This window comes from Argiope bruennichi, chromosome 10, assembly GCF_947563725.1.
Source record: "Argiope bruennichi chromosome 10, qqArgBrue1.1, whole genome shotgun sequence".
Classification (NCBI taxonomy): Eukaryota; Metazoa; Arthropoda; class Arachnida; order Araneae; family Araneidae; genus Argiope; species Argiope bruennichi.
In genome coordinates, this window is record NC_079160.1 from 14,821,738 (window position 1) to 14,847,956 (window position 26,219).

The 26,219-nt window shown below is 29.2% G+C and overlaps 2 protein-coding genes across 3 annotated transcripts in view; one reads left to right on the plus strand and one right to left on the minus strand.

Moving 5' to 3' along the window:
* The first annotated feature begins 1,406 nt into the window (after nucleotides 1-1,406).
* LOC129988715 (GDP-fucose protein O-fucosyltransferase 1-like) lies at nucleotides 1,407-15,563 on the plus strand. The gene is made up of 7 exons (XM_056096983.1): nucleotides 1,407-1,753; nucleotides 3,066-3,181; nucleotides 4,464-4,587; nucleotides 4,662-4,830; nucleotides 7,796-7,991; nucleotides 11,182-11,415; nucleotides 15,313-15,563. Exons 1-7 carry the CDS (start codon nucleotides 1,648-1,650, stop codon nucleotides 15,508-15,510), a joined length of 1,143 nt encoding a protein of 380 aa, XP_055952958.1. The 5' UTR covers nucleotides 1,407-1,647; the 3' UTR covers nucleotides 15,511-15,563.
* Nucleotides 15,564-16,154: 591 nt separating this feature from the next.
* The window catches only part of LOC129988553 (UPF0764 protein C16orf89 homolog), a 44,584-nt gene continuing 34,519 nt past the window's right edge, over nucleotides 16,155-26,219 (minus strand). For both annotated transcript variants that reach the window (XM_056096802.1, XM_056096801.1), the window contains exons 3-8: nucleotides 25,716-25,869; nucleotides 24,058-24,169; nucleotides 22,813-22,939; nucleotides 19,825-19,944; nucleotides 16,417-16,473; nucleotides 16,155-16,323 (exon numbers count right to left, since the gene is read on the minus strand). In XM_056096802.1, the coding sequence (XP_055952777.1) occupies nucleotides 16,229-16,323; nucleotides 16,417-16,473; nucleotides 19,825-19,944; nucleotides 22,813-22,939; nucleotides 24,058-24,169; nucleotides 25,716-25,869 (665 nt within the window). In that variant the 3' untranslated portion in view covers nucleotides 16,155-16,228. The remainder of the gene's footprint in view (nucleotides 16,324-16,416; nucleotides 16,474-19,824; nucleotides 19,945-22,812; nucleotides 22,940-24,057; nucleotides 24,170-25,715; nucleotides 25,870-26,219) is intronic.

A 26,219-nucleotide genomic window follows, 5' to 3' on the forward strand; every position in this document is an offset into this window, starting at 1 on the left:
AATACTGGGACGGTCAGTGCTGGCTGTGGATGATGCCGGACTTGTCGTTAAATGATATCCCATACGTGTTCAATTGGAGACAGATCTGGTGATCTAGCAGGCCCAGGCAACATAGCGACACTCTGTAGAGCAGGTTGCGGTTGCGTTACAACAGCAGTACGAGGGCGACCGTTATCCTGTAGGAAAACTACCCCTTGAACGCTATTCATGAATGGCAGTACTACAGGTTGATGTACAAATTTGCAGTCAAACTGTTTGGGATAACCACGAGAGTGCTCCTGCTGCCACAGGAAATTGCTAACCAGACCATGACTCAAGGTGTAGGTCCAGTGTGTCTACGCCGCAGAAAGTTTGGTTGCAGGCGTTCCTCTGGTCTCCTTCAGACCATCATACTGCCATCACTGGGACCAAGGCAGAATGCAGCAGACCACAACACATCCTTCTAAATTAAAGGAGAAGGAAGCTTTCTAGTTTGTTTAAAAGATTATTGTTTGACATGCGATGATTTCTGGTTTATAAGCACAATGCTATAAATAGCGGATATTTCTGCGCATGCGCAGGGTGAGGAATTAAAAAAATTGTGTTAATTCTTTTGATAATTTCAGAAAAAAAAATGATTTTGGGATGTATTATCAGCAGACCAATTCGTGATAACCTTAAAATTAGAACGAAGTATAACATATAAAAATTCAAAAAGAAGAAAGAAAATTTGAAAAACTATAATTCTTCTCCCAGATTCGAACCGAAGATGTGCAAAACGTTCCAAACAAGCACGTCACTCAATACAGCAGATCACACAACCTTCGAAACTTCAGGAGAAATAAGTTTTCAAGTTCATTTAAAGGATTACTGTTTGGCATGCGATAATTTCTAGTCTAAAAGCAATACGCTATGAATAGGGGCCATTTCTGTACATGCGCAAGGTCATTACTTAAAAAACTCTGTTAATTCTTTTGAGAAATTTAGAGTAGAAAAATTAATTTTTGGAAGTATTATCAGTAGAATAATTCGTGATAACATTAGAATTAGAACAAAGTATAATATTTAAAAAAATAAAAATAGAAGAAAAATATATATATAAAATCATTGTTATCATCCAGATTCGAACCGAACCTGCTGTATTGAGTGGTTAGATGCCACTCAATACAGCAGGCCACACATCCTTTGAAGCTCAAAGAAAAGAAGCTCATAACAAACTGCTACAACATCATATAGTGAAAAATATTCTAATTCAATTTAAATAAATACATTTTCATCAATTATATTTATCGTTTATTTCAATTTTTTTAATTTTGATTTTGAGAAAAATAATCTTAAGCCTCCAAAGTTTTTTTGCATCCAGGTCTCTACAGAAATTGCCTCCGCTGACCGAGATTCCCAGAGTTCTTAGGAAAACACGCATTTTATATTGGTTCAGAACTTTTCTCTACAAATGATTCCAAGCATATATACAATTGGATCTATGTCTATGATTATCACTATAATATAACGCTATTTTTTAATAATAATAATAATAATAAAAAAAGGAATGAGTTAATGATGAATTCTTTGTATTGAAGATAAGAGATTTCCGTATTTACCGAGTGTTATTATGATCGTTGTTCAAAACTGGCAACAAAGTTCAGCAAGTTTTGTTTATTTTTAGCTATGGCGCTATTATTTATATTACTGTTATGTTTTGTGAATGTTATTTATTCTTTTCAGAACCATGACATTGATGCTAATGGTTATATTTTGTATTGTCCATGTATGGGTAAGCAGTTTATATCATAAAACTAATGAGGAGAACATTTTTATACTACTTTTTTTAATCCTATTAGACATTTCCTGTCAAAAGCTCGAATGAAAGTAATAAATTAATTAATGAAAATGAAAGTAAATAAATATATTATAATTAAATTTGTTAGTAGATTTTATCTCTTTATAATTATAAGTATATTCACTTTCATATAAGTTGTTACATTATTATGACTAAAAGGAAAAAGATTTTTGTGCAAGCACTGTAAATTATTTTCAATGTATTTATAATGACATAAGAATGAATAGAATAATTCTCATAAAATCGTTTTTTTCTTTTAATTCTTTTTTCGAAAATAAGCCATACATTTTTTAAGCTTATTTTCGAATGTAATTTCTTTATTACCCTGCTACCGAAATACATTAAAAAAATTTGGGGAGTAAGAATGAGTAATCTTTTCTATTATTTCATATGAAATTTTATCCTAAAATCATGTATATTATTGCTATGATGCATGGTATTTTCTGTTTATGTGAAAATTTAGATTAGGAAAAAATTTACTAAATAAACATATTTTCTTTTTTAATATGCTGTATATTTTATAATATTTTTTTTACATTTATTTTATGTAGCTTTTGCATAAAATGTATATAATACTTATTGTTAGGATGAGCTTTTGTGACGTCTTCTTTTAAGAAAAGTAAACAATAACCATTTTAGAATTCTGTCACTGTAATCTTTATAATTCTGTTTTTAATTATCAAGTTTCATCATTCTTATCACTGAAGACATTTGATGTGTATTGTAAGTATCTGTCTTCTCATATACTAAGTAGTTATGGCATTACTCAAAGGAATAGTTAAATCTGACAAATAAATTTAATATTCTGCTTGAAATTACATACTCGTAACAAAGGAACATTATATATGCTTTAATTTAATTTAGTTTGCTTCTTATTTGTGTTGATGGAATTTTGGAATCCATTTTTTATTTGCTTCCTGTTGTGTTAGATCTAGAAATTTTACACATTTGTGTCTTCTTGATGATTACATATTTTGATATTTTCAAAACTAATACCACCCTAATAGGAGGGGAAGATTGATGTCTGGATTTTATAATGAGTGAGGTTAGTTATCATGTAGAGACCAAATTTGGCCATGCTATATTTAGATTTCGTAATATTTGCATTGTAAATTAAAAACTAAAATAATTTAATATACAATAAAGAAAATAATCTAAGAAATTCTATTTCTTAGACATTAATAGATGTAGGTTTTTAAAATCTATATTTATTAAATTTATTTCTTATGCAATTATTTTTCTGCAGGACGGTTTGGAAATCAGGCAGATCACTTTTTGGGTGCCTTAGCATTTGCACATGCACTGAACAGAACCTTGGCTCTTCCTCCCTGGGTGGAGTACAAGCCTGGACACTCCAGATCGGTAAGGTATTGTACTTGATGCATTCAAATTTGATATATGATAGAAATGCATTTGACTAATTATAAATTGGTTCCATAAAGAAAATAAGTGTAAATTCTTTGGAATTAAATTAGCAGGAAGATAGTGTTTCATAAGTAATGATTAGATTTTCCTATTTTTAAAATAACTGTATTTCAATATTCTCATGCATTTACTATTTTAATATACATTTATATGTATACAACAAACATGACATATTTCTGTGAGAATACAGACTTCAGCATCTTTGTAATTGAATTTTATCATTCTTGAGATTAATTATTGTTTAAGTGATAATTCTAAAATATTTTTAATATACCAAACACTTTAATGTAAATTTATTCATTTTATTGTTCAATAAATCAATCTTATTTTTTTTCTGGGGGTTTGTGATTGGATAATTCATTTTTTATGAAATTTAGCTTTTTTTTATTTCATGTCTGTATTATGCCTAATATAAAAAAAAATTTTGATTTTTAAAACTTAAGTTTAAAACTATGTCAAAAATATTTATGCTAAATTAACACTTTAGTAATGTTTATATTCAACAAAAACTAATGTTTTATTGCTTTTTAACATTATAAATTCATCCAAATTTTCTAAATTAAAATTGTAAATAATGCCTCTCAAGTTTGCATTCCTGAGCCCTTCAGAAATTAGTGTTCTTATTGTCGGTTCAGATGATTCTTTAAATTATTTTTGTTACATGTAACTCTGATTAACTAACTGATTTCTTATGAAAATCTAAAATAATTTGATATTTGAAAATATAATTTATTCTGTATTAAATTTTATTGAGATGATATTACTATGACAAAATAGATACAACAAATAATCTTTGCACTGTTAAAATTTCATATTAAAAATAATATTGCTCCACAAATTAGTGGATAACAAAATAAAGTGGTATAATTTTTTTTCATGAAAAATGGTTTAAATTACCTTTGTTTCTGTTGCAGACATTATTCCACAAATGAATTTTTGGAGTTTGGAAGGCCTAGAAACATGGAAATTGTTTGAAAAAATCAGCTTTTTATTTTAAAATTATAATTCTGTTTTTGTTACAATATCAAATTTTTATAGATACAATGTTTGCTTTTAACTATGAATTGATGATGAAAAGTTGTATTTATATTTGCTTTTTTTTTTTTTTTTTACTTTCATAGTTTTAACGCCCTTTAGGAAGATACAAATTAGTCCAAGCTAGTAAATATTAATTATTTTTTTCTTTTTGTCAACTAATTATTATATACTCTGCTTTCAGGTACAAATACCATTTGATACATATTTTAAAGTTGAGCCTTTGCAACAGTACCATCGAGTTATCACAATGGAATATTTCATGCAAAACATAGCTCCTATTATCTGGCCCAAAGGAAAAAGAAAAGGTATTTTCTGTTTATGGTTTCTATAAATTTTGAGATAAAGAAAAATTTAACTGATAATATTATTTGCATTTCAGTGTTTTGCTACATGGCCAGGGGAGGTAGTGATCATTGCAATGCAAAAGATGGCAATCCATTTGGTCCTTTTTGGGACACATTTGATGTTGATTTCGATGAATCTGTATTTTATCAACCCCTTCATTATGATGTACACTACAGAGACACGGCTCGCTTATGGAATGAAAAGTAATCTTTGTGTTGATTTATTTTAATGATACAAATTATTAATATTTCATTTCACATGTGAAATATTTTTAATTAATTTAATAATTTTTCTTTTGTTTTCATTATTATCACTATAAAGCATTGTTTTTTTTGTGTTTAGATTTTGTTTAAAAACTAGATATCGTTCAATGAATTTGTAATTTTTTTTTTTATTTGGAGATAATTTGCATAGGAAAAGTATGAGATGATTCATGTAGAGAAAGAAGTAAAATAGAGTGAACAATTTTAATAATGTTCTAAATATTTCAAAGTGAGTTGTGAGTATTCTTAAAAGTTTCTTGTTTTAAATTGAGATAATGATCAGTAATGGCCCTTATATCCTGGACTAAACATATCCTATACTAATGCCTTTTGGCATAAATTTTACTTACTTTTTATTATTAATATTGAATAATTTAATCAATAGGTAATGAAAAAATAAGTAATTTTTTATTTAATGCAATGAAAATCACAAATGAAATGTACCTAAGCAGTTATTAATCCTTAAATAAAAGGTATAAAAGGTAATTTTTCATTATTTCCCTTCATTCCTTATTTATTGTTTAAAAATATTTACTAAAAATCATGAAATTGTATGTTAAAATAAAATTTTTTAGAGATATGTTACCTTCAGATTTATATACAGAAAAATATGATAGATCAATTTTCTTTAATTAGTTTTTATTTATCATTAATTATACATCTTTGATCTGTCTTCAAATTTCAATCTCATAAAAAAAATCTACAGAAGAAAAATGTTTACAACCTTTATTTTAATACATCTAAATAAGTTTTTTTTTTTTTTTTGACAGCAGCTTTTTTCTTTTACAACATGAAAAAGATTTATGCTTTATTACTCTGTGTGCAGCAGCAAATTTTATTACTGTTTAATATCATAATCCTCTCTCATCAGAGACTTTTTATTTCTTTGTGTACCATTTTTTTTTAGGCTTACTATTTTCAAATTTTTGAATTTTCTAATGAAGATTCAAAACTCTGAAGGGAATAGTATAGGCTTGTTGATGGATTTTGATATGTCATGTGCAAAATTGACTGGGTTTAAATTTATAAACTACTGAAATGTGGGGAGCGCTTCAGTGCTTATGCACAAGACATCTCAATAATAAGAATATTATGAATAATAGAAAAATAAGAGCACAATAATAAATAATGATAGATATAATTGTTAACTTTAATGCCTATTTTCCAGTAGTTTCTGTTCTGTACGATTTTATATTGTAAAAAAAAAAAAAAAAAAACCTATAATTTTTGGGTTATTTATTTGGTGAATAGTAAGTTTCACATACATATATTTTTAATTAACATATATATTAAAATTATTAATTATTTAATTTACTTTTGTAATTCAAAATACATTTTGCTTTATAAAAATGTTCAAAAATCTTTAAAAAAATCTATTTATGCTCATATATGCAGAAATACAATTATTATGTGTATCTTTAATACATTTCCGAAGTCCCATTCGCAGATTTTTATACAGTTCTGCATCCCTTAATGGATTGGAAAAAAATTTGCTTATGTGTTATTGCAGTTAAAAGAATTGACTTTATTATTAAAAAGTTATACCTCTTAGGAGTTTGAAATGGAGGTTAAATATTAAAAGAAATTTCTGCCCTAATTTTCAAATTTATTGCTACACACACATACACGCAAAGGAAGAAAAAAAAAAAAAGAAGAAAAAAAAAGAAGGGGGGAAAAAAAACTAAAAGTTTGTTTAGAATTTAAAAAATTAGCTTTTTTTTGCACTAATTTCTGCACAATTTTTTTTAGGTTTTTATTCAAATTTACACAATTTATATCAACTTCTCTTTCTATTGTCATTGAGCTGTGAAACCCATTTCCTATTTGATATATATTCTACATGCTTTTGAAATTGTTAAAAATCCTTTTTCATCCAATTTTCCTTTTATCATCCAATTTTACTTTGCATTCATTACACAGAATATTTTTTAATATATACTGTCTTTTAAAATTGTTGGACTTCCTTAATTATTTGACCTAATTTTATCTCAAAATGTTAGCATAAAAATGTCGTTTGTACAAAATCTATAAAGGCATAATTAATTAGATACTATTAATTTGAATTGAGGATTTTAAAAACACTTAAATAAACACTCTGAATATAAAAGTTATACAATGTAAAAATATATATGTTTTGGTTTTTCTTAAAAATGTGTCGAACAGATAAATTCAAATGAAGACATGGGTATAGCAACTTTAAATACTGATAAATTTCATTGTTAATGTTTTCATTTTTAATGCAATTTATCTAATAATTGCTGCTGTTTCCAAATTTATACCTTAAAAATATTTCCTAACTCTAATTTATTACTCTTTAATTTGATGAATAATATTGTAATTTTGAGTGGAATTTAAAATTAATGAATGCTGTAAAGTACAGGAGTTTTTAAAATCTGAAAACCACTATTTTTATTCATATATACAAAAATATAAGTATTAAAAATATTCTATGAGTACTCGCCAAATTCAGATTTTTTCAGATTAAGTAAAAGTTGTGATTTCTTAAAAATAATTGATAAAGATTTTGAATCATACAAATAAAATTTGAGTTAGTAAATTATTAACTTTTAGCCTACTTTTTAAGAACCATTTAATATATTGAAGGCTTTTTTCATTTATAGACTTCCTTTTATTTTATAAAAAAATATCTTTTGTCATTTCACAAAAAAAAAAAAAAAAAAAAAAAATGATTCGATTTCCTCATATTTGTTAGTGAATATTTTGTATTTTTTATATTGTGGTTTTTGATTTTTATAGATAAATTAAAATTATTATTTATTCATCGTCTATTTCTATTCTCATTAACCGTTGAAGACTTCCGACATTAATTTATCAGTTGGAATGCAAGTGCCTATATAGCTGACATATACAGAGCTGGATATACAGAGTTCTGCCCTTATTTCAGATTTCCACCAAATGATTTTCCTGTTCTGGCTTTCACAGGAGCTCCCGCAACTTTCCCTGTGCGTTCGGAAGATCGCGAACTTCAACAGTACCTTGTATGGAGTGATGCAGTTTTGAAGGAGGCAAAGACTTTTATAAGTGGCATGGTGCCTAGAGGGCCCTTTGTTGGTATTCACTTGCGTAATGGCCCAGATTGGGTGAGTATGTGTCTTTTAATTTTGCTTCAGTAATATAGATTTTATTTGTTATATAAAAAGTATAACTGAATATGAAGAACACATTCTTTTTTGAAACATTTGATATAATCAGTACCTTTAATATAAACAAATTTTAAGCAATTACTGTATTTCGCCATCTATCTCATATATTTCCAAATCTATAATGAAAGAATAAATGTTGTTGTTACTTTGTGTGAATTTGATAGGTGATGATTAATGTGTATGATTGGGTGTTCGTATTCAAGTTAGTAATACTAATAATCCTAAAAAATATAATTAAAATTTATGGAATTCAGTTTCATAAAATTCAACATAATTAATATACAAGGTATAAACAATTATTATTGGTATAACTGTTGTTTTAGTGTATAAAAGAAATTAAAGTTATCTTTATTGCATTAATTATTCTCTTTATTAGAGAAAAAAAGAGATATAATTTGCTTATGTTAAAGAGTTTTCATGGTTGTTAAAAAATGAAATTGCATTCTAATTAAGTTTTTATGAATAACTTGTTTATAGTGAACAAGCTTACATGAAAAGTCAATAATTTATATAAACTATTCTTTATAATTACCTACACTGTTATTTTAAATAATAATTGTATATTGTCTTGGTAATTGCTTAAATAATGAGTTCTATTTGCTGGAAGATTGCAATGTACTGTTTTCATTGTATGAATTGCTAAATAATAAAATTAATAAATAAAATATTAAAAGCTTTTATAAAATGTAAGATTTTCTGAGTAAGATTATAAAGGACAGAAAAATTTGAATTTTTTAAAGATTATTTAGATGTTATTTTACAATTCTCTATTAATTTTATTTTTATGAAACAATGATTAGATGAATCTGTAACTACTACAAATCAAAAGAATGCTAAGTGTAATATCACTCTCATTTATGTTAATTTTTTCTTTTATAATAGCATAAATCTAAAATTTTCTTAATTCAAATAAAATAAAAGAAGCCATTAAGGCTACTAAATGGCTGTATTAGTATGTAATTGTAATTTTTATGAGAGTCATGGGGGGGATTATAGATTGGATTGTTATAAAGCCTAGAAAATAACACATTTGAATGGTATTGTGATATTAACAGTTATATGGAAACAAAACATAAACCTAAAGCTTAACAGATTATATTAAAGCAGAGTTCTTCATCTAAAAGAAGTTTATATATATATATAAATAAATAAATAAATTTTAAGTTCTTTTAATTTTTCATATAACATTTAGATGTTTAAAAGATTTTAATAATAAAAGTGCTTTTTTTTCAGATATTTGGAAAATGTGACATCATTATGTACCTAGTTTAGGAAACTAATCTCTTACACCTCAACATAAACTATTTTGGATATTTCTACTTAGATACCATAGTATTTTTTTTTTCTTTCTAATTTGGTGTTGTGTACATAAGGTTTAACTTGCAACTAACATAATATTTTGTAAAGTCAAATTAGAGGATAGAGATTATAGGCTTTTAAGTCTATTCTTGTCTAAATTTTTATTTTACATTGGTAACTTTTTTTATGTTTCCTTTTTTTTGTGTAGATTTTATATGGGAAACTATTAAAAATTTTACTAAATAAGATTTAAATTGACTTTGAAATTCTAAATGTGAAATGAAAGTTATATGAAAATAGTTCAAATGTCTATCTAAAGTATACAGTACTAAATTCATTTGATAGAAAAAGAATAGATCTGATGAATATTTAATATCTGATGATATTAAATATTGATAATTGAATGTATTATCAATATTTGCAAACAGTTAATGATTTCTTACAAATTTATCTTTGAAGAAATAGATTTAGAAAAAGAGTTCATACAAATGAAATAATAAATTCGCCAAAAAAGTGTTAATTAATAGTTAGTTTCCAACATAACATAATTAACAACAATTTAGTTTCCTATACAGTTTTTAAATTTTATTATTTTGCTTATTTTGAAGCGTATTCAATATTTATATTGGAACAACCTTATGTCATTTTAATTAAAGATTGTAATTTAAATTGTGGAAACTATTAAATAATTTTATTTGCCTCTTGTTTTTATGTATTTTTATATTTTCTTTCCCATATGCATATTAATTACTTTTTTAATTTTCAAAGCTTGTAAAGTAAGTAAAGATTTTATTTTATATATTTTTAAAGATTTGTATGCTAAGCAAATTTTAATATGAATTCTTAATATTGCATTATACATATTCAGCAATGTGATGCATAATAGCATTTTTATATCTGCTTAAAAGTGTCCATCAAAATATTAGATTAATCGATTCCAAATTGTTATAAATTAAATATTGTTGTATGGTCATTTGAATGATTTATTAAGTAAAATTGTAATTATTACAATAATAGAAAAGAATAATTGATATTGTAAAAATTATAGCTTTTATTATTTGTCTCTTATAATCTTAATTATATATAGATCAATGTATAGGAAAGTAGATGTTGCTACAGTTGCTAATGTAATCTACATAACACTTGGTTCTTGATAATGATTTAATCTTAATAATTTTTCTCATGAAAAAATTAAGTTAATATTTCAAAATATAATTGCAAAAAAAAAAAAAAAGAAAAAAAAAATGTTTTCAGATTTCAAAAATCTTTTAACTGCCAATAAAATTTTACATGAATTTTCTTTATGCATTTTTATTGCCATATCCCTCTCCTGCCCATTCTATGTGTATGTCCGAAGCAAATCAGTATTCTGTCATTTTATTGCGTTCCAAAGGAAGTGTAGTTGTATTGCTAGCTACAAATTACAAGAAAAGTTATTTTGTAATGCCTTTCAATGGATATACACATGTTAAAGGCAGTTGATGTACAGATTTCAGAGAGTCTATATATTCATTCCTGGCATAAGGAGTTGCTTGCAATTTTGCCTCATGTGCATGAAGATGTTATTTATTGTGCATGCAACTCTTTCAAAATCCAAGTTATATATAGATAGATAGTGATAGAAAGAAAGAAAACTAAGCAATATGACTAACTAGTATAGAGTTGATACTTTTATTCATTCATTATTTGCAACATAAATTAAAAAAACAAAACAAAGTGGGATTTATGTTTGACAAAATATGATTTTTAAAGTATTAACAATTGCATACTTTGATGCATTAGCAGAATTTTTGCACTATTGTACTGAAATGTGATTGCTGTTTTTTAGGTTCGGGCATGTGAGCATATTGAACACAGCCCATTGCTGTTTGCTGCCCCTCAGTGTCTGGGATATCAGAATGAGTTTGGTCAGGCTACCCCTGAATTGTGCTTTCCTACAAAAGATATAATTCTCAGGCAGCTCAAAAGCAAAGTCAAGGCTTTGAAAGCTAAGGCTGTATTTGTTGCATCTGATCATGATCACATGATTAGTGACATTGAGAAATACATGAAAGATTTAAAGGTAAGGACATTGCATTTACTAAGCCATTTTGAAACATATTTTTGTCTCGAGATTAATTCTTTTACAGCAATTTTTTTTTCTATTTGAAGTTGAATATTTAGAAATAGATAGATTTTTAAAGGTATAGGATATATTACATGTACCACTTTTTGATGCAATGTCAGTTTTTAAATTGAAATATCAAGACTTTAATTTACCTGCATTTTTTTTCTTTATTTTTATTGACTTGGAAATCTATATTTAATAATTAAATATTGTTATAAACACTAACCACATACTAACAAATTAAGCTTATGATAATCAGTATAATAAACTAGTCATATTTTCAAAAAAAAAAAAATATACAAATATGTTTGCCAATTAACATTTAGGATGCTATTTACAGTTTATCAAAGCCAGGATAATAAGGAGAACATAAAAAAATTAAATAATGATCTAGATTGTTAAAATTTAGTTAAAAGTATGATCGAATAAAAAGTTTATTCTTTTGTAATTGGCAATATCTTTTGAATTTCATGTCAGAGTAATTTTAGTATAATTTTAAGCTCCTCTGCCGGACAATCTGATGATTGAAAAAATTACTATTTCAAGGGGAAATTTTCACACAGATACTATTGGTATCTGCCTTACACCTCAAAACTTGGCTGAGGAGTCAAAAACTAATTGGAGGTGCAAGCAGTACTCAGCCCAAGCCTTGTTTTTACGCAAGACTATGATTCTTTTCTTGGTACTGGATTTTATATTTAAGTGACCATCTAGGATTGTTAATCTCGGAAATTGTTGTTCCTTCTTTGGACTTTTGACAATCAGCAGAATCTGTACATAATGAGAATGTGCAAACATCATTAAATCATTTAAAATTAAAAATCTTCTCACAAAAGTATTTTAATAAGTAGAATGGATAGTTTAGGTAGGTGGTAAGAACTGAGGGATTAGTTACTCTTTTTTCTCCTCAGAGACTCATGCAATTTAAATGATTGGAAATGTTCCAGTTCTGAAGTACCTAGGAATCTTTACTCCTTTTAAATTTACCCTTCCTATATTCTAATTTTTCCCCCTCAACTGCTAACAAGATGTACAAGAAAAAATCTTGCTGCTATGGGAAGCCAGCCACCAGTACTGCTCTAATGGGCTGGCAGCAGATTACCCATGTGCTGATCCATTTGATGAGTGGTCTTTGATGTATTAAATCAGCTGGTGGTTAATCTAGATATCAAATAAGACATCACCTTGTTGGACTTGTTATTAATGGTGATCACTGTTCCTAGCTGATGATTACTTTGAATTAATAGGTTCCACTGATATGATATAAGTACTGAAGTTGGGAATCAGTAACTGTCATCCCATGTTTGGCTGTGTGGTGGATCTCAGATTTTATCAATATTATATGGAAAAGGGGGAAAAAAAATTTCTTTTTATTGGCAGATAAAATGTTTCCAATGCAGATGCTATTTTTTTTTTTTTCATATCTTCTAACAATGATAGTTTTTATGACATTTTACTATTTTTAGTTGAAAAGTCTCTAATGTTGTTTATGAGGTAAAATCTATTAAAAACATTAATGAGAAGATTTGCTTGTGAAAGTCATTTCTAATAAATGGTTGTAACAAATCTTCAAACTTAAATCAATGTCTTCAATTTCTGTTTGTCCTCCAAAAACCTAAATTTTCCATAGGGCATTATTATGTACGAAGAAATGTTTTTATATTCAACTTGAAGAAACAGAAAATCTGCAAAACTAAGGAAAAAGCCATGTACATCATATTACTCTACAGAGGGATGAGTATATGCTATAAAGCTTCATTATTTTTACTTTTAGTGGTGATGAATACTTATAATGCTTCAAACAGCATTGTTTTTAAATTTGGGCACAGCATTGGCATGCTCCTGTTATGTAAAGCTTGGGCTTTAAAATACTGTTATGTACTGGGCCTGATATACTACTGGAAAAGTACATCAACTTTAAAGGTGATTTCCTTTTCTATAAATTGAATAGTTTGTTATTCTTTTTATTTTCTCCTTTAATTTCCAAAAAATTTCATTCAAAAACCTAAACATTAGTTTAATCTAAAATGCCCTCCATGGTTCTAACTACTCATCTATAGTCCAGTATTAAACAATAAATACTAAGTGATTTCAGAAAAGAAAAAAAATTCTAAACACAATTAGTATTTCATATGGTACATTTTATTAAATACTAAACACAATTAGTATTTCATATGGTACATTTTATTAAATACTAAACACAATTAGTATTTCATCTTGTACATTTACTACTCAAAATGAGAAGCATGATTTCATTCCAAAGTGTGTTGCAGCTTCACCTTCACAATCTTTGTCTGGTTTTAAACAGTTACCAAAATGAAAGAACAAACTGATTCTACAACTGATAGCCAAAGTTGATCAGCTTCAGGTAAATTCCCTAAATTTTAGAGTTTCATCTTTGCAGGTTATTGCATCTTATTTTATGCAGGCCATTAAATTGCTTTATTTAACAGAGGCAGCAAATAATTTCAAAAGTATTCATGAAATGAAATTGTTATATGTAAACTACAATTCTGAAGATGTACCAGTAGATGACATTTCTAATAATAAATCTCATTAAGAAATTGAGTGCAATTGAACTGAACCTTACAACTGCTGAAGATGCTATAAATTCTTATCCTAATGAAATCACTAGAGAAATACCTGTTATTATTGAAAACAACAGCAGACTTCTACAAATCCTGTTTAAATGACATTGAAACAAAAATTGAAAAACAATTCATTTCAATTGGGTGGATTTAAAATTTTTTTATTAATTGACATTAGGTAAAACTATAAAGAAAAAATCTTTTTATTTTCTGCTCTTACATTTAAAGATATTGTGGCTGTACCCAAACATTCATCGTATATTTGAGGCAGTATAAGTAAATATGTCTTGTGCCAATAAACCCAAATGTAATTAATGTTTTTTTTGTTTTTTTTTTAAACTGTATATGGTAAACACAAATTCCTCCAAAGCACTTAGGTTATAAATTGATAATGATTGTAAAAGGGGAAATGAGGTGGGGTTACTATTATCGATAGCAGTGAAGATCATAAGATTCCAAGAAATACTTCCTACCATTTTTTTTTCTTCTTTTTTCTTTCTTTAAAAATTAAATATCCTATGGTTTATGTATATTTTTACTATAGGATTGAGTACTATTTAATAAAAATAAAGACCAGTTTGAAAGTGGCATTCAAATTTTGGAGCTTTAAGTAATGCTTATTGGAAAAGTAAGCTTTAATAGAAATTTTATCTATTGTCATAGAAATAAGTTAAGAATTAGTTTCTACTTTAAATTTTTACATTATCAAAACTTACTATCCTTTGACAAAAAGATATTCTGAAACATTTTCATAATTTTAAAATGTTGCTTTCTACCTGAATTTTTATATTTTCAGTACTCTACATGTTTCCACTTATATGAATAAAATCAAACAGTAACAATTTGTTTTATGAAAGTGATTTTATGAATTTTATATTACATTTCTATTTATAAAATTTTTAAAAAAATGCATGGATTAAATTAACATATTAATGAATGTATAGTTTTGCAATAATTTTATTGCTCTTTTTGATAGAATATATTGTATGGCAGTAAAGAGAATATGAGTGAATGAAGGACCTTTAAAAATATTATCTCTGAACATGCAAAATAAAATTTGTATAATTAGAGAAAATAATTCGGAAATACAATTTTTAAAAGTTTTTGCTCTTTGAATTTTAGATAATATTTTTACTTTGCATTGGTAAACTCAAGAAACCAGAGAAAAATTCCAACTGTTGATAATTTTGAATTCCTTGTAACTTTCCACTTATCTGTTAATTTTGTATTAAATATCATTTTTATTTTCTTATTTATTTTTCAGGTGAAGGCTTATAAGTTACCAGTTTCCAACCCTCATGTGGACCTGGCAATCCTGGGTCTTTCGAATCACTTCATTGGCAACTGCATCTCCTCATTCACAGCATTTGCTAAAAGGGAGCGAGATGCCAATAACCTCCAGTCATCTTTCTGGGCTTTCCCAGCCCCCACAAAAACACCCATTACCCATGACGAGTTTTAGAACAAAACAATTTGTGATATATTTTTGTACCATTTTTGTAATAAAATAATTTTCTTAAAATTAGTGTAAAATGATTTTTTTTTGTCATCAATGGCATCTAAAAATTAAAAATAGTTTTAATATGCATCATTTTGTTTCTAGATTTTAAAAATCATTATTTGACCTTGATTTTCTGATTATATCTGCATTTATTTAACTATGTGTTTTTAAAACTCAACTCATTAAAATTTTTGTATGGTGTTGATTTGCTAATCATATAGTTATGCACTTATTAAATCTTTTTGATTTCTGATTTTTCTAAGCTACCCTCTATAAAACTCCTAGTAATTCGTGCAAAATATTCAATAATTTTTATTTAGGCTAGGTAAAAATAATTGGATTAATTTTATTTTCTATAAATTAAAATAATCATTTCAGATCACATAAATAACCCACTAAACAAGTTCTAAAAAAATGATATTTATATTTTAAATTATGTCTTTTTTTACAATCAGTAATGAAGGCACCTCCTCCCCCCTCTCCTGCATGCTTAGTAGGTGGATTAGAGAGGACTAAAAAACTTGACTTTTTGACACATAAAAATAAGTTTTCAAAAACATTTTTTAAAAATTGTTTTTTATTATGCATTAATCATGATGCTAAAAACTAACATAATAATACTAGGAAGTTTAATTCTGAGCATAGTTTACATCTAATGTGAATCGCAGAGGAATTTCGCCTAATTGGAAGACTGGAACTCCTTCTTAGCTTCAAACCGAATACTAGCCGTGATCGCTAAGAGAGCCACTGCTGTCTTATGTGATAGGCAGCCACCTGTTGCATCAAAAAGATGTTAACATCGAATTTATTATTTACTGGCAGCAAATAGTTTTAAATTCAAGAAAAAAGTGCCTGCTCGATTTTTACCTTTCAAAATTTTTTCTCTTCTTTTCATTCTCTCTGGTACATCCGGTTTCAGATCATCTGAAATAGTAGAGAGGAAACATTCATGTTAGGTAGTCATTTTCTATTCATAATAGAAATGATTAATAAAATAACCATTCGAACATTTAATATTTGAATAAAGTGAGATATGAAAGAAAGAGATACAAAAATAATAAACTAATTTGAACTGAACAAATTGATGAGATTCAACCACTGCAAAAAGGAACTTAATATGTATCCCTTGTTTTGTGTCGAAAAATTTGGGCTTTGCTAACATTATTCTTTCTTTCGAAAAAATAATTGTTATAATATCATAAAAGCTATTAAGTTCATTTGCTTGTGTGATTTATCATATGAGAGGGTTGAATATATAAGATATTACAAATTAAACTTCAACTCAGAAGACTGTAGAAGGTGTTCTATTATTTCAAATGACCCAAAAATTGGTTTATAAATCTTTGGAAGTTGCGCTTGTTGTATATTATAAATAATACAGCATTTCGCAGTAGATAGTGCTGTAGCATACAAAATTCTCAAAAATGCAAATAAAATATTTTATCGAGAGGGGAAATAAGGTCAAATAACTTGCAAGATTCAAAAGGATTGCAAGTTCTAAAAAAAAAAAAAAAAAAAAAAAAAAAGGAAATAGTTGAGATTTTTTTAAATCTTTTTTTTTTCTTTTGAAAAGTTTATTTCTTTTTAGATATTCAAATCTATTATGTTATTGAATTATGGTATTAAGACACAATGAAAAACTTTGTGTTCACAGCCGAAAATCTGTCCAGCTATTCTTTCACAGCAATTTGACCTAACTAATAATGATTTCTGGTTATGGAAACTTTTAAAAGACAAAGTTTACCTTAAAATCTTTGTACTTCTATTTATTTATTATTTTTTGTATTAAAATTTGCGAAATTTTGCATTTAATAAAAGCCTAATAAAATTTCTAAAAATATTTATTGTTTAAATTTCGTATTACTTAGACTGACAAAACACTCTCTTTCAGGATTGGATTGATGAAATGTAATTTGAAAAATAACTCTCTCTCTATATATAAATATATATTAAAGTGGGAACAAATTTTTGAAAGAAGTAAATTGCTCAAAAACGGAAGAAAAGCTGTATTGCCACACAAAGTTGGGAAGCACTTTTCATAATAAATTACATTTGATTTTCTCTTCTTACTTTCTAAACGAATTTTTAAAATGTCAATACCATTCTGTCTTTGCATTCCTTGTTGAATAGGCTTCCCACTTTATATCTATTCGTATTTCTCGGAGATGTTTGGTCAAAATGTGTATAAACAAGAGGTCCACCAGACGCTTCACTTCTAATATGCATGTACAAATAAAGGTGAACAGATACTTGCTCCCCCCCCATTTCAGCTATACAAGTTGTCAAATCAAATTTCGTTGTAGTGTTTATTGGCCGATATGGTTAGTATATTTGATTACTTGATTATTTTTTAATTTCTAGTATACGTAGTATAGAAAAAGTATTGTAATCTTCACAAAAATTAGAATTCGAGATGACAAATCTTCAAAACGAAGACAGCTAGATGGATGAAATTTGGTATACAGATTTAACATCTATAATGTAGACATCTATCAAATTTTGAGTTAAATCCAACGAGGGGTTTGAACGATTGTATGTCTGCACTTTCAGAAGCATGTAAACGCGATCGTTTAAAAACGCTATGATTTAAGTATAACAAATTTGGTATATGATTTTGTGACTGCAATTTTGATTTCAATCGGTTGGGGAAAAAAGTCGCCTAAAATACAAATCCACGTTTGTTAAAGAGTATACGAGAAAGTTATGGGGAGACCATTCTCGCGGGTTCTGGAAAGACTCTGGAAGTTTTGATGCACACCACTCGATAACTCTCACACACTTTGCATCTACCACACAAGTCAGATTTATGGCTGGATTGTATCGGCAAACACGTGTTTCTGAGATCCAGTGATGTTATGTTATTGGGCACGATTCCTAATTCGTGAGATTTCTGTGCTTTTCATTAATGCACTTTTAGCGTAAATTTCATTCGTGATATTCAAGTAGGCGTGCTTATTTCTTTTCAGTTTTCAAATATTGATGACTTCTTCAGCCCAGAGTCGCTAGATGTTTTTTATTTGAGCAATATGTAATTTGTAAACGCATTATGGTAATACCCATTTAATACCGTAGTTAATTCTTCAAGGAAGAAGGGCCGCGGTGGCCTGGTGGAAAGGTCTTGGCTCGTGAGCCGTTAGGTTTCAGGTTCGAGACCCGATTCCACTGAAGAATCGCCGTGTAAAGGGGTCTGTTGCACGCTAAATCCGTCAGGCCAAACGTCCTCCCGCTGGTGTGGTGTGGTGTGGGGTTCCAGCTCAGGTGTCGTCCTCGTCATCTGACTGCGGTTCAAAATGACGAGGTCCGTCCCTATATAGCCCTAGTGTTGCTTTACAACGGGACGTTAATATAACTAAACAAACAAAAAAACTAAAATCTGCAAGGAAGACGCTCATTTGTTCGTGGCACAATTTCAAAATAAAATATATCGAAAGGCGATTATGATATGATGTATTAATTATGTAGGTTAATATTTGGTTTATTTTATTTAATATATAAATTTTTTTAAACAATTTTTATAGATGTTTTCTGACATGAATACTAAAATAAGCGCATGTATCTATCCGCTATTTTCCACATGAAAAAATAATTTTTAATGTAATCTTTCTTTCAATTACTTAAAAGGGTAGTAGCAATATTCTCCTTTTGAAATTTTGGTATAGTCAAACTTTGCTTAACGAGCAAAGAAAAATGGGAAATGGCTGAACGAGTGGTGAGGAGACATCCGGGCGTCACATGCTAGACTGCCCTGTATCAGTCTGTGTTGAGCACTTGTTTGAGGCGAACCATTTCATATACATGGAAGGAGTTTTGGCCGGATAATGTTGTCGAGCACGTCTCAGAGGGCTAAAGGTAGATCGTAACGATATCGATGAACTGGTGGAAGAATGCAACCAGAACCACTGAAAAACTTATGTGTTACAGCAAAAATCTGCGGAGGCGATTTGTTCAGGAGACGAAGAAACAATAGACTTTACATGAATGGACAAAACAAATTTCTTTCAAATTATTAAATTACCTTGTGGAATATTTTCTTACTGAAACCAATATCTTTTACATGCGATAAAAAATAAAATGAAGGAATAAAGTGTTTTTTTATTTCTTTTTGTTTCGAAACCTGTTTAATAACTTTGACCGCTTTCGATACACTTAATTATACGATAGGCAGAACGTTTAAGGTTAAATTGAATTTGATGCAACTGAATTTTTTTCGAGGGTGCTCATGATATGGATTCTGTACTGTGATAGAAGTTAACTTTATTAACATATATATCTTACCTATGCAGTACCATTTTGCTCTGTCGTTGTAGCACCCAGAGGGCTGTTGCCAGGAAAGGATGGTATCGAACCAGGTACTGCGGTAGAAATCACGAAAGCCCCACATTCCGCATAAGCCGACTGAAAAATATTTGTCAGTCATCTTAAGATGGTTAGTTAAAATGTAAAATTCATTAATATCATTTCATTACACATTACATTGATGAAATCTAAAAATCTTCCAAGTTGTTCAATAACTTACTGCAATTACTGTGTAAATCTCTAAAATACAGTTATCTTTTAAAAATTCTTAAAAATACGTCATTTGTTTAACCCGTTAGCTGTCATGATCCCCATTTAGAGATTTTGGAATTTTATTTTTACTACTCTGCGCCAAAATTTATTTGGTACATCTGACAGTTTAGTTTCATTTTATATATAATGTAGTGTTTAGCAAAAAACAAGTATCCAGTGTTTCTTTTTCTTTATTCTTTTTTCCTTTTCTTTTTACAAGCTAAGAAATTTGAAACTCGTTTGTAAGATGAACGGAACAGAACTGTCATATTTGAAGGATTATATTTTTGATTTGGTTTTTATATTATAACGAAATACCGTACATAAAAAATATAGTAATAATCTGTTATTTACTTAGTCATTTTTTTAATTAAGTCATCTTAAGCCATTTTATAACGATATCCTTTTTTAAAAACGTATCAATTACATATCAGTTGCGTTTCCATGTCAATAACGTTTTAAAAAGTATCAATTACGTTTCAAAAATGTATCAATTGATAAATATACGTATCAATTAAATCAATTAATAAAAACGCATCAATAAACGTATCAAATTATACTCAAATTATGTATTTTCAAAACAAAACATAATTTGAATATAATTATACTATTACACAATTTTTCGTGCATATATATGGGACTATAACTTATGGCCCCCCCCCAAAAAAATTGTAATACAAATTGTAGATTAATATATGATTTCATGGTAAAGAACCATTTATTAAAAGTCGTATTCCTGCCTGCAGATAGATGGTGCTATATGTGTATATTTGTTGTGAGTTGGACAATAAAATGAAAAGAAAGCTAATTTTGTCTATTTAACAAGAAAATAATTATATATGAACAAATTCTAGTGCTAGCTTTTCACGTACAAATCATTCTTTTGAAAGAAAAGAAAAGCCAAATTTACCTAACATAAAATATAATTTTCTCCCTAGAGATTATCAAATGGCAAACTTATGCTTACACTCTATGATCGAAAGGTTCCATTCTGTGCTTAATCTAGAAAGCACGAACACTACTTAGACTAAAGCTTCGTCAGCTTCTGTATTACTGCTGCTGAGGGAATATAGACATTTAGAAGATATCAAATTTGATTTTGAAGGTACTTAGGATTTATCAAGAATAAATATATTGTCTTACTCTCAATAATAAATAAATTGATTTTAATTTAAATAAGATATAATAAATGGATTAAATAATATAAATTGTAAAAAATATTTTTAATGATTGATATAATTTTGATAATTGAAACTCTAGAAATAAATATTCAACTATCCGGTAATGTTTTATTGCTGCCTTTCGTAATACTCTGGAACAAGTATTTAAAATAAAAAGGTAATTTGTAACAGATAGATTTTTACCATGAAATCATTTAGTTGTAAGGAGGAAAATAATAACATTCGAAGGGCCATACCTCATGATGTTATTCTCATAAACATACACTATTTACGAATAAGTATTTGGACACCCAAACAAACGAGGATATCAGTGATCCCGATCATCGTCATGTCTTCTGTATTTAAATTTCGCGTAGGAAACATTATTGGCATTAGTCGCATGCAAGATGACTCGAAATTCAGAGCTGTCTGACTTCGAGAGAGACGTGATTATCGAATATCATAGAAATTGCCATTCATTAAGAGGCATATTTGGTGAGTTAAACATTCCTAAAATCGACAGTGGCTTTTGTGATTAAGAAGTAGAAGATGAGTGGTGATTGTCGGAATGTGCTTCGACCCGGCAAACCCACGAAACTAAGAGATAGAGATCGAGGAGTGCTGTCCAAAGAAATTAGGAAAACAGCTCCAAACCGATGATCCATATTCTCCTGGAATTCCAACAAGTATCTGGTTTTGCATTGTTTTTCCGGTCTGCCTATTGTTTTGATAAATACTATTCGCAAGGAAGCACATTTGCTTGGTTTCCATGATTGTGTTGTCTCACATAAACCTTTCATTACAAAATCCAAAATCTCTGCTCGGTTGAGGTGGTGCAAGGTATGTCGAAATTAGACCGTAGATGAATGGAAACAGGTTCTCTGGAGTAATGAATCAAGGTTCAATCTCAACAAGTCTGATGACAGAGTATGGCTTTGGCGTATGTATGGATAATGCCTTTTGCCGGGATGCATTGTGCCTACAGTAAAATTTGGCGGAGGTGGAATTAGGGTCTGGGGATGTTTCTCGTGGCATGGACTGGAGACCCTTGATCCCAATTCATGGCAAATTCAATGCCGACTCGTACTCCACTATTCTAGAAATAATGTACTTCCTACGATGAGGCAATTTTACGGATTGAATCATTGTTATTTCCTGGATGACAATGACACTTGTAATACTGCAAGGTCTGCCATTTATTGGAATGAACTAACAGACCTGGCCTGCCCAGAGTCTAGACTTCAATCCTATAGAAAATCTCTGGGGCAAGTTGGATCGCCGAATTAAGAAGTGCAGCAAATGTCCGAAATCGGTGAAAGAACTTTCATGTTTTCTCCTAGACGAATGGTAAGAAAATACCATTGCTTATCGTCCAAACACTTGTGGAAGGCATGCCTTGGAGATTTAAGTCTATAATTGCCTCAAGTGGAGGCTCTATCAACTATTGAATACGAATAAATTGTGTTTATCTCTTTTATCACAGATGTCCAATTACTTTTTGGTAGATAGTGTATATACGATGTTAATTTTCTTGCAGAATTATGAAATATATTACTCTGTTCCAGGAAGAGATCCCTGTGTGTCCTCGGAAAGCGAGCGTCTGCTATCTTCTCGGCATCCCTGAGGACGTTGGAGCACAGAGACACTTTCAGAGCATCGGATACATCTCGCACACAGTCGTGCTAGGGACAGAAAACTTGTTCACATCATTTGGTCAAATTTAATTCTAAAAAATAAATCTTAAAGGCGTTCATTGAAAAGTAACCAGAATTTCTCATTATAAATACTCTCATTTCACGGTAAAATAATTTTGATTGATATTATGATAAATTCTGCTTTTTAATACCAGAAATGACATAAGTGAATTTGTTTGAAGTTCATTAGGAATGACAGAAGATTTCATGTTCTAATTACAACCATGCCCCCTGTTAATTAGAAATAATAATGCAGAATCTGTTCTACTATGAAAGTTAATGATTGCAAAAAATTTATCATAAATAAAGAATTGTTATCCATATAATTAAAATAATTAGCAAAAGTAAAAGACCAGTCCCTTCCCCAGCCCAGTTACTGGTCCTATTTCCGGAACTTTTATTTCATATGAACACTTATGGACCCTAGAAACATCACCATTGGCCGCCCACTGCTTTCTATTTTCGAGAGAAAGGTCAAAGCACAGTATCAATATGCATTCCCTATGAAAAAAAACTTCAACAGAGTCCCCTGCCACAACCATTTTATCGACTTCGATAATTTTTATACCATATGATCTCTAGAATAATCAGCACTGGTCGTTTGTATTCATCATTTTCGAGAATAAAATTTTTGCAAACGTCGAGAATAAAATGTTGCCATTCATTTCAAAATAACTGGACTGAAATCCGCAATTTAATTGTTGCTTTGAAAGCACAGTTAACCTATAGAAATAGAAGTTAATTTAATTTTCTGCAAGTAACGTTTAAAATAATACTTTTTTTTATTTTTGTGATAAGAATTAGTACATCAAATAGCTAAATTATTGGTTAACGCTAAATTAACGCTATTGATATTTGGTAGATTGATTGATATTTGGTTACCGCTATTGATACAAAGGATTAGTAGCCGACACCCTAAGTAGCCTTAATTTGTCTTTCAAATTAAGGCTACTTATCATTAAGATATAATTTGAGCGGTTTTTCTAAATTTATTTTTACTTGAGGTAGTTTGAAGATAAAAGAATTTAAATACATTTTTAATTATACTTTTATGAAATACAAATCAAAGCAAGTTTACGGTATATAAGTGGTAACTATACTCTTACCATTTGCAGCATCTCCCAGTAGAGCACTTGATGCGTGAGGATATAACCCTGCTGTCGTGGGGAAGACATCGTTTCTAGGCAGCGTTCGCTCATTTGACACGGGAGCTCGGATCTGCTTAACAAAGTGGATGCAATTCAATATTGGAATTAAAAAAAAATATTTTATCGCCTTAAAGAACTAGCAGGGGTGTCATACCCTCGACTTTACTAACAGGATATGGCCCATTTTGTGTTTTCTGTTATACTTTTGGGGCTCCTTTCCTTCGATTCATTAGGTTCAAAATTTGATGCAAGCTTACAATTGGGATGTCAAGACCTTATAACGAATTTTATTTATCTACATTGTTGCCTTTTTGAGTTATTCTATGCAGAAACGCTCTTTGTCCTTATATGAGTAACAGATGTGAAACTGATCCGAATTGGCATCGGGCACATTCATTTCACTCACAAATGCATTCTTTTAGTGAAAGAGCACCCACATCCCAGCATGTAGTACTGGTCTTGCAATTGTGCTTATCGTAACTCAGTGCCCTTCGCTTCAATCTCATCGTGTGACTTATTTTAATTTTTCATTCTGGTAAGCGAACTTTCTCATCAATTCCCTTTTTCAATTTTTTTTAGGATTTCTGGCTTTTATCATATTACATAGTAGGTTTTATTTCCCATTAATTTTTGTTTTCATAAACTCGCCCCACTGATGTGGTGCGGAAGTGTGGGGAGGGGGGTGCCACTTCAGGTGTCTCCCTCGTCATCTGACCGCGGTTCAAAATTACGAAGTCCCTCCCAAAATAACCCTAGTGTTGCTTAAAAAATGGGATGTTAATATAACTAAACGAAACATAAACTCGCATCTTGGCGTTTCGATTACAGTTATTTAAATGAAAGTTCTTGTTATCGTATCAACTCTGTTTAAGTTGCTCTTTTCGTAACAAAGTTTCCATTCAAACCATGTAATTGGCGCGATGTGGTTGGTCATCTTTGGCTTTTGTGCCGTTAAACCAAAATTAATCAACCAACCATCGTTCACAAACTTGAAAATATCGGCAGATAGTCAATTACTTTTTTTTGGCAATTCCAATATTTTCTCTTAGTTAACTACTTATACAAGAAAGTAAAAAGTTACTATTGAATTTGGCGGAAGTCTTTTATATTATTTTGCTAGGTCCATCAGCTCAAAAATCGAGGAAATTTTTCTTGAGCATTCATTGTAATTTTCTTTCAGAAAATTAAATTTTTTTCTTTATACTGAAAACAGAAAGGAATTTCCTCACCACCAATTATTAATAATTAGGTTGCAATTTATATAAGCTTTGAGATAAAGCATATTTAACACACTCAATGTTAAGGCTCAACCTTGACATTCAGGCCACCTATCTAATTAGATGACCCATTCTTTGCAATCCTTTGACTATAATAGAGAAGAAGTCACCAATCTGTATAGATGGTTTAGTACAATTAGAAAATGGTGTGAACCACTGAATTGTTTGTGAGACACGTGGTCGTGAACGTGTTAATCCTAGGAACAATTTCCTTCTTAGTTTTCGTAATTCAAAACATTGGAAATGGAGTTAATTCCTTACAAAAACATAATCTTTTAGAAATACCCTCAACCTTTATTAAAAGAAGTTTCGTTTGGTGAAATGAAAATATTGCATTACCCTTTTCCAAGTATCTGCTGCAGGCAGTGGTCCGAGTCCGTCTCGTTGAAAGCGGAGAGGGCACAGGGCACCGGGGCTTGTATCAAGGATCGATCAGTGGGGCGACTGCTCTGCCACAAGAGCCGTTTGCTGGGGTCCATCACACGACCAATGGCTATCAAAGAGAATAAGCAGCTCAAATTAATTACAAATTAAAAGAAAACTATCCTTTATCACCACAAAATGCCCAATCATATGGTTGCGATACCTTCATGATATTGGTCCTCATTCAGAATATCGAATAGCATGAGGAATATCGGACAGTATGTTGTGCCAATAGGTTTATAATATACGTTGGCTTTCATATCAAATTATATTACGGTCTAATTTCGAAAGGGCGAAAGGCATTATTGAGCTTCAGTTTAATAACAACTTTTTATTCACAGGAAATAGATTACAATAAAGTTTTAATGCCTAATGTTTATTACTTAATGACCTATATTGACCGTAAATAAAGCCTCGCAA

Coding starts and splice junctions, on each gene's coding strand:
- LOC129988715 (XM_056096983.1), top strand. CDS start 1,648: ATGGCGCTATTATTTATATTACTGTTATGTTTTGTGAATGTTATTTAT. Junction 3,182..4,463: donor AGCCTGGACACTCCAGATCG/GTAAGGTATTGT, acceptor CTCTGCTTTCAG/GTACAAATACCATTTGATAC. Junction 11,416..15,312: donor AATACATGAAAGATTTAAAG/GTAAGGACATTG, acceptor TTTATTTTTCAG/GTGAAGGCTTATAAGTTACC.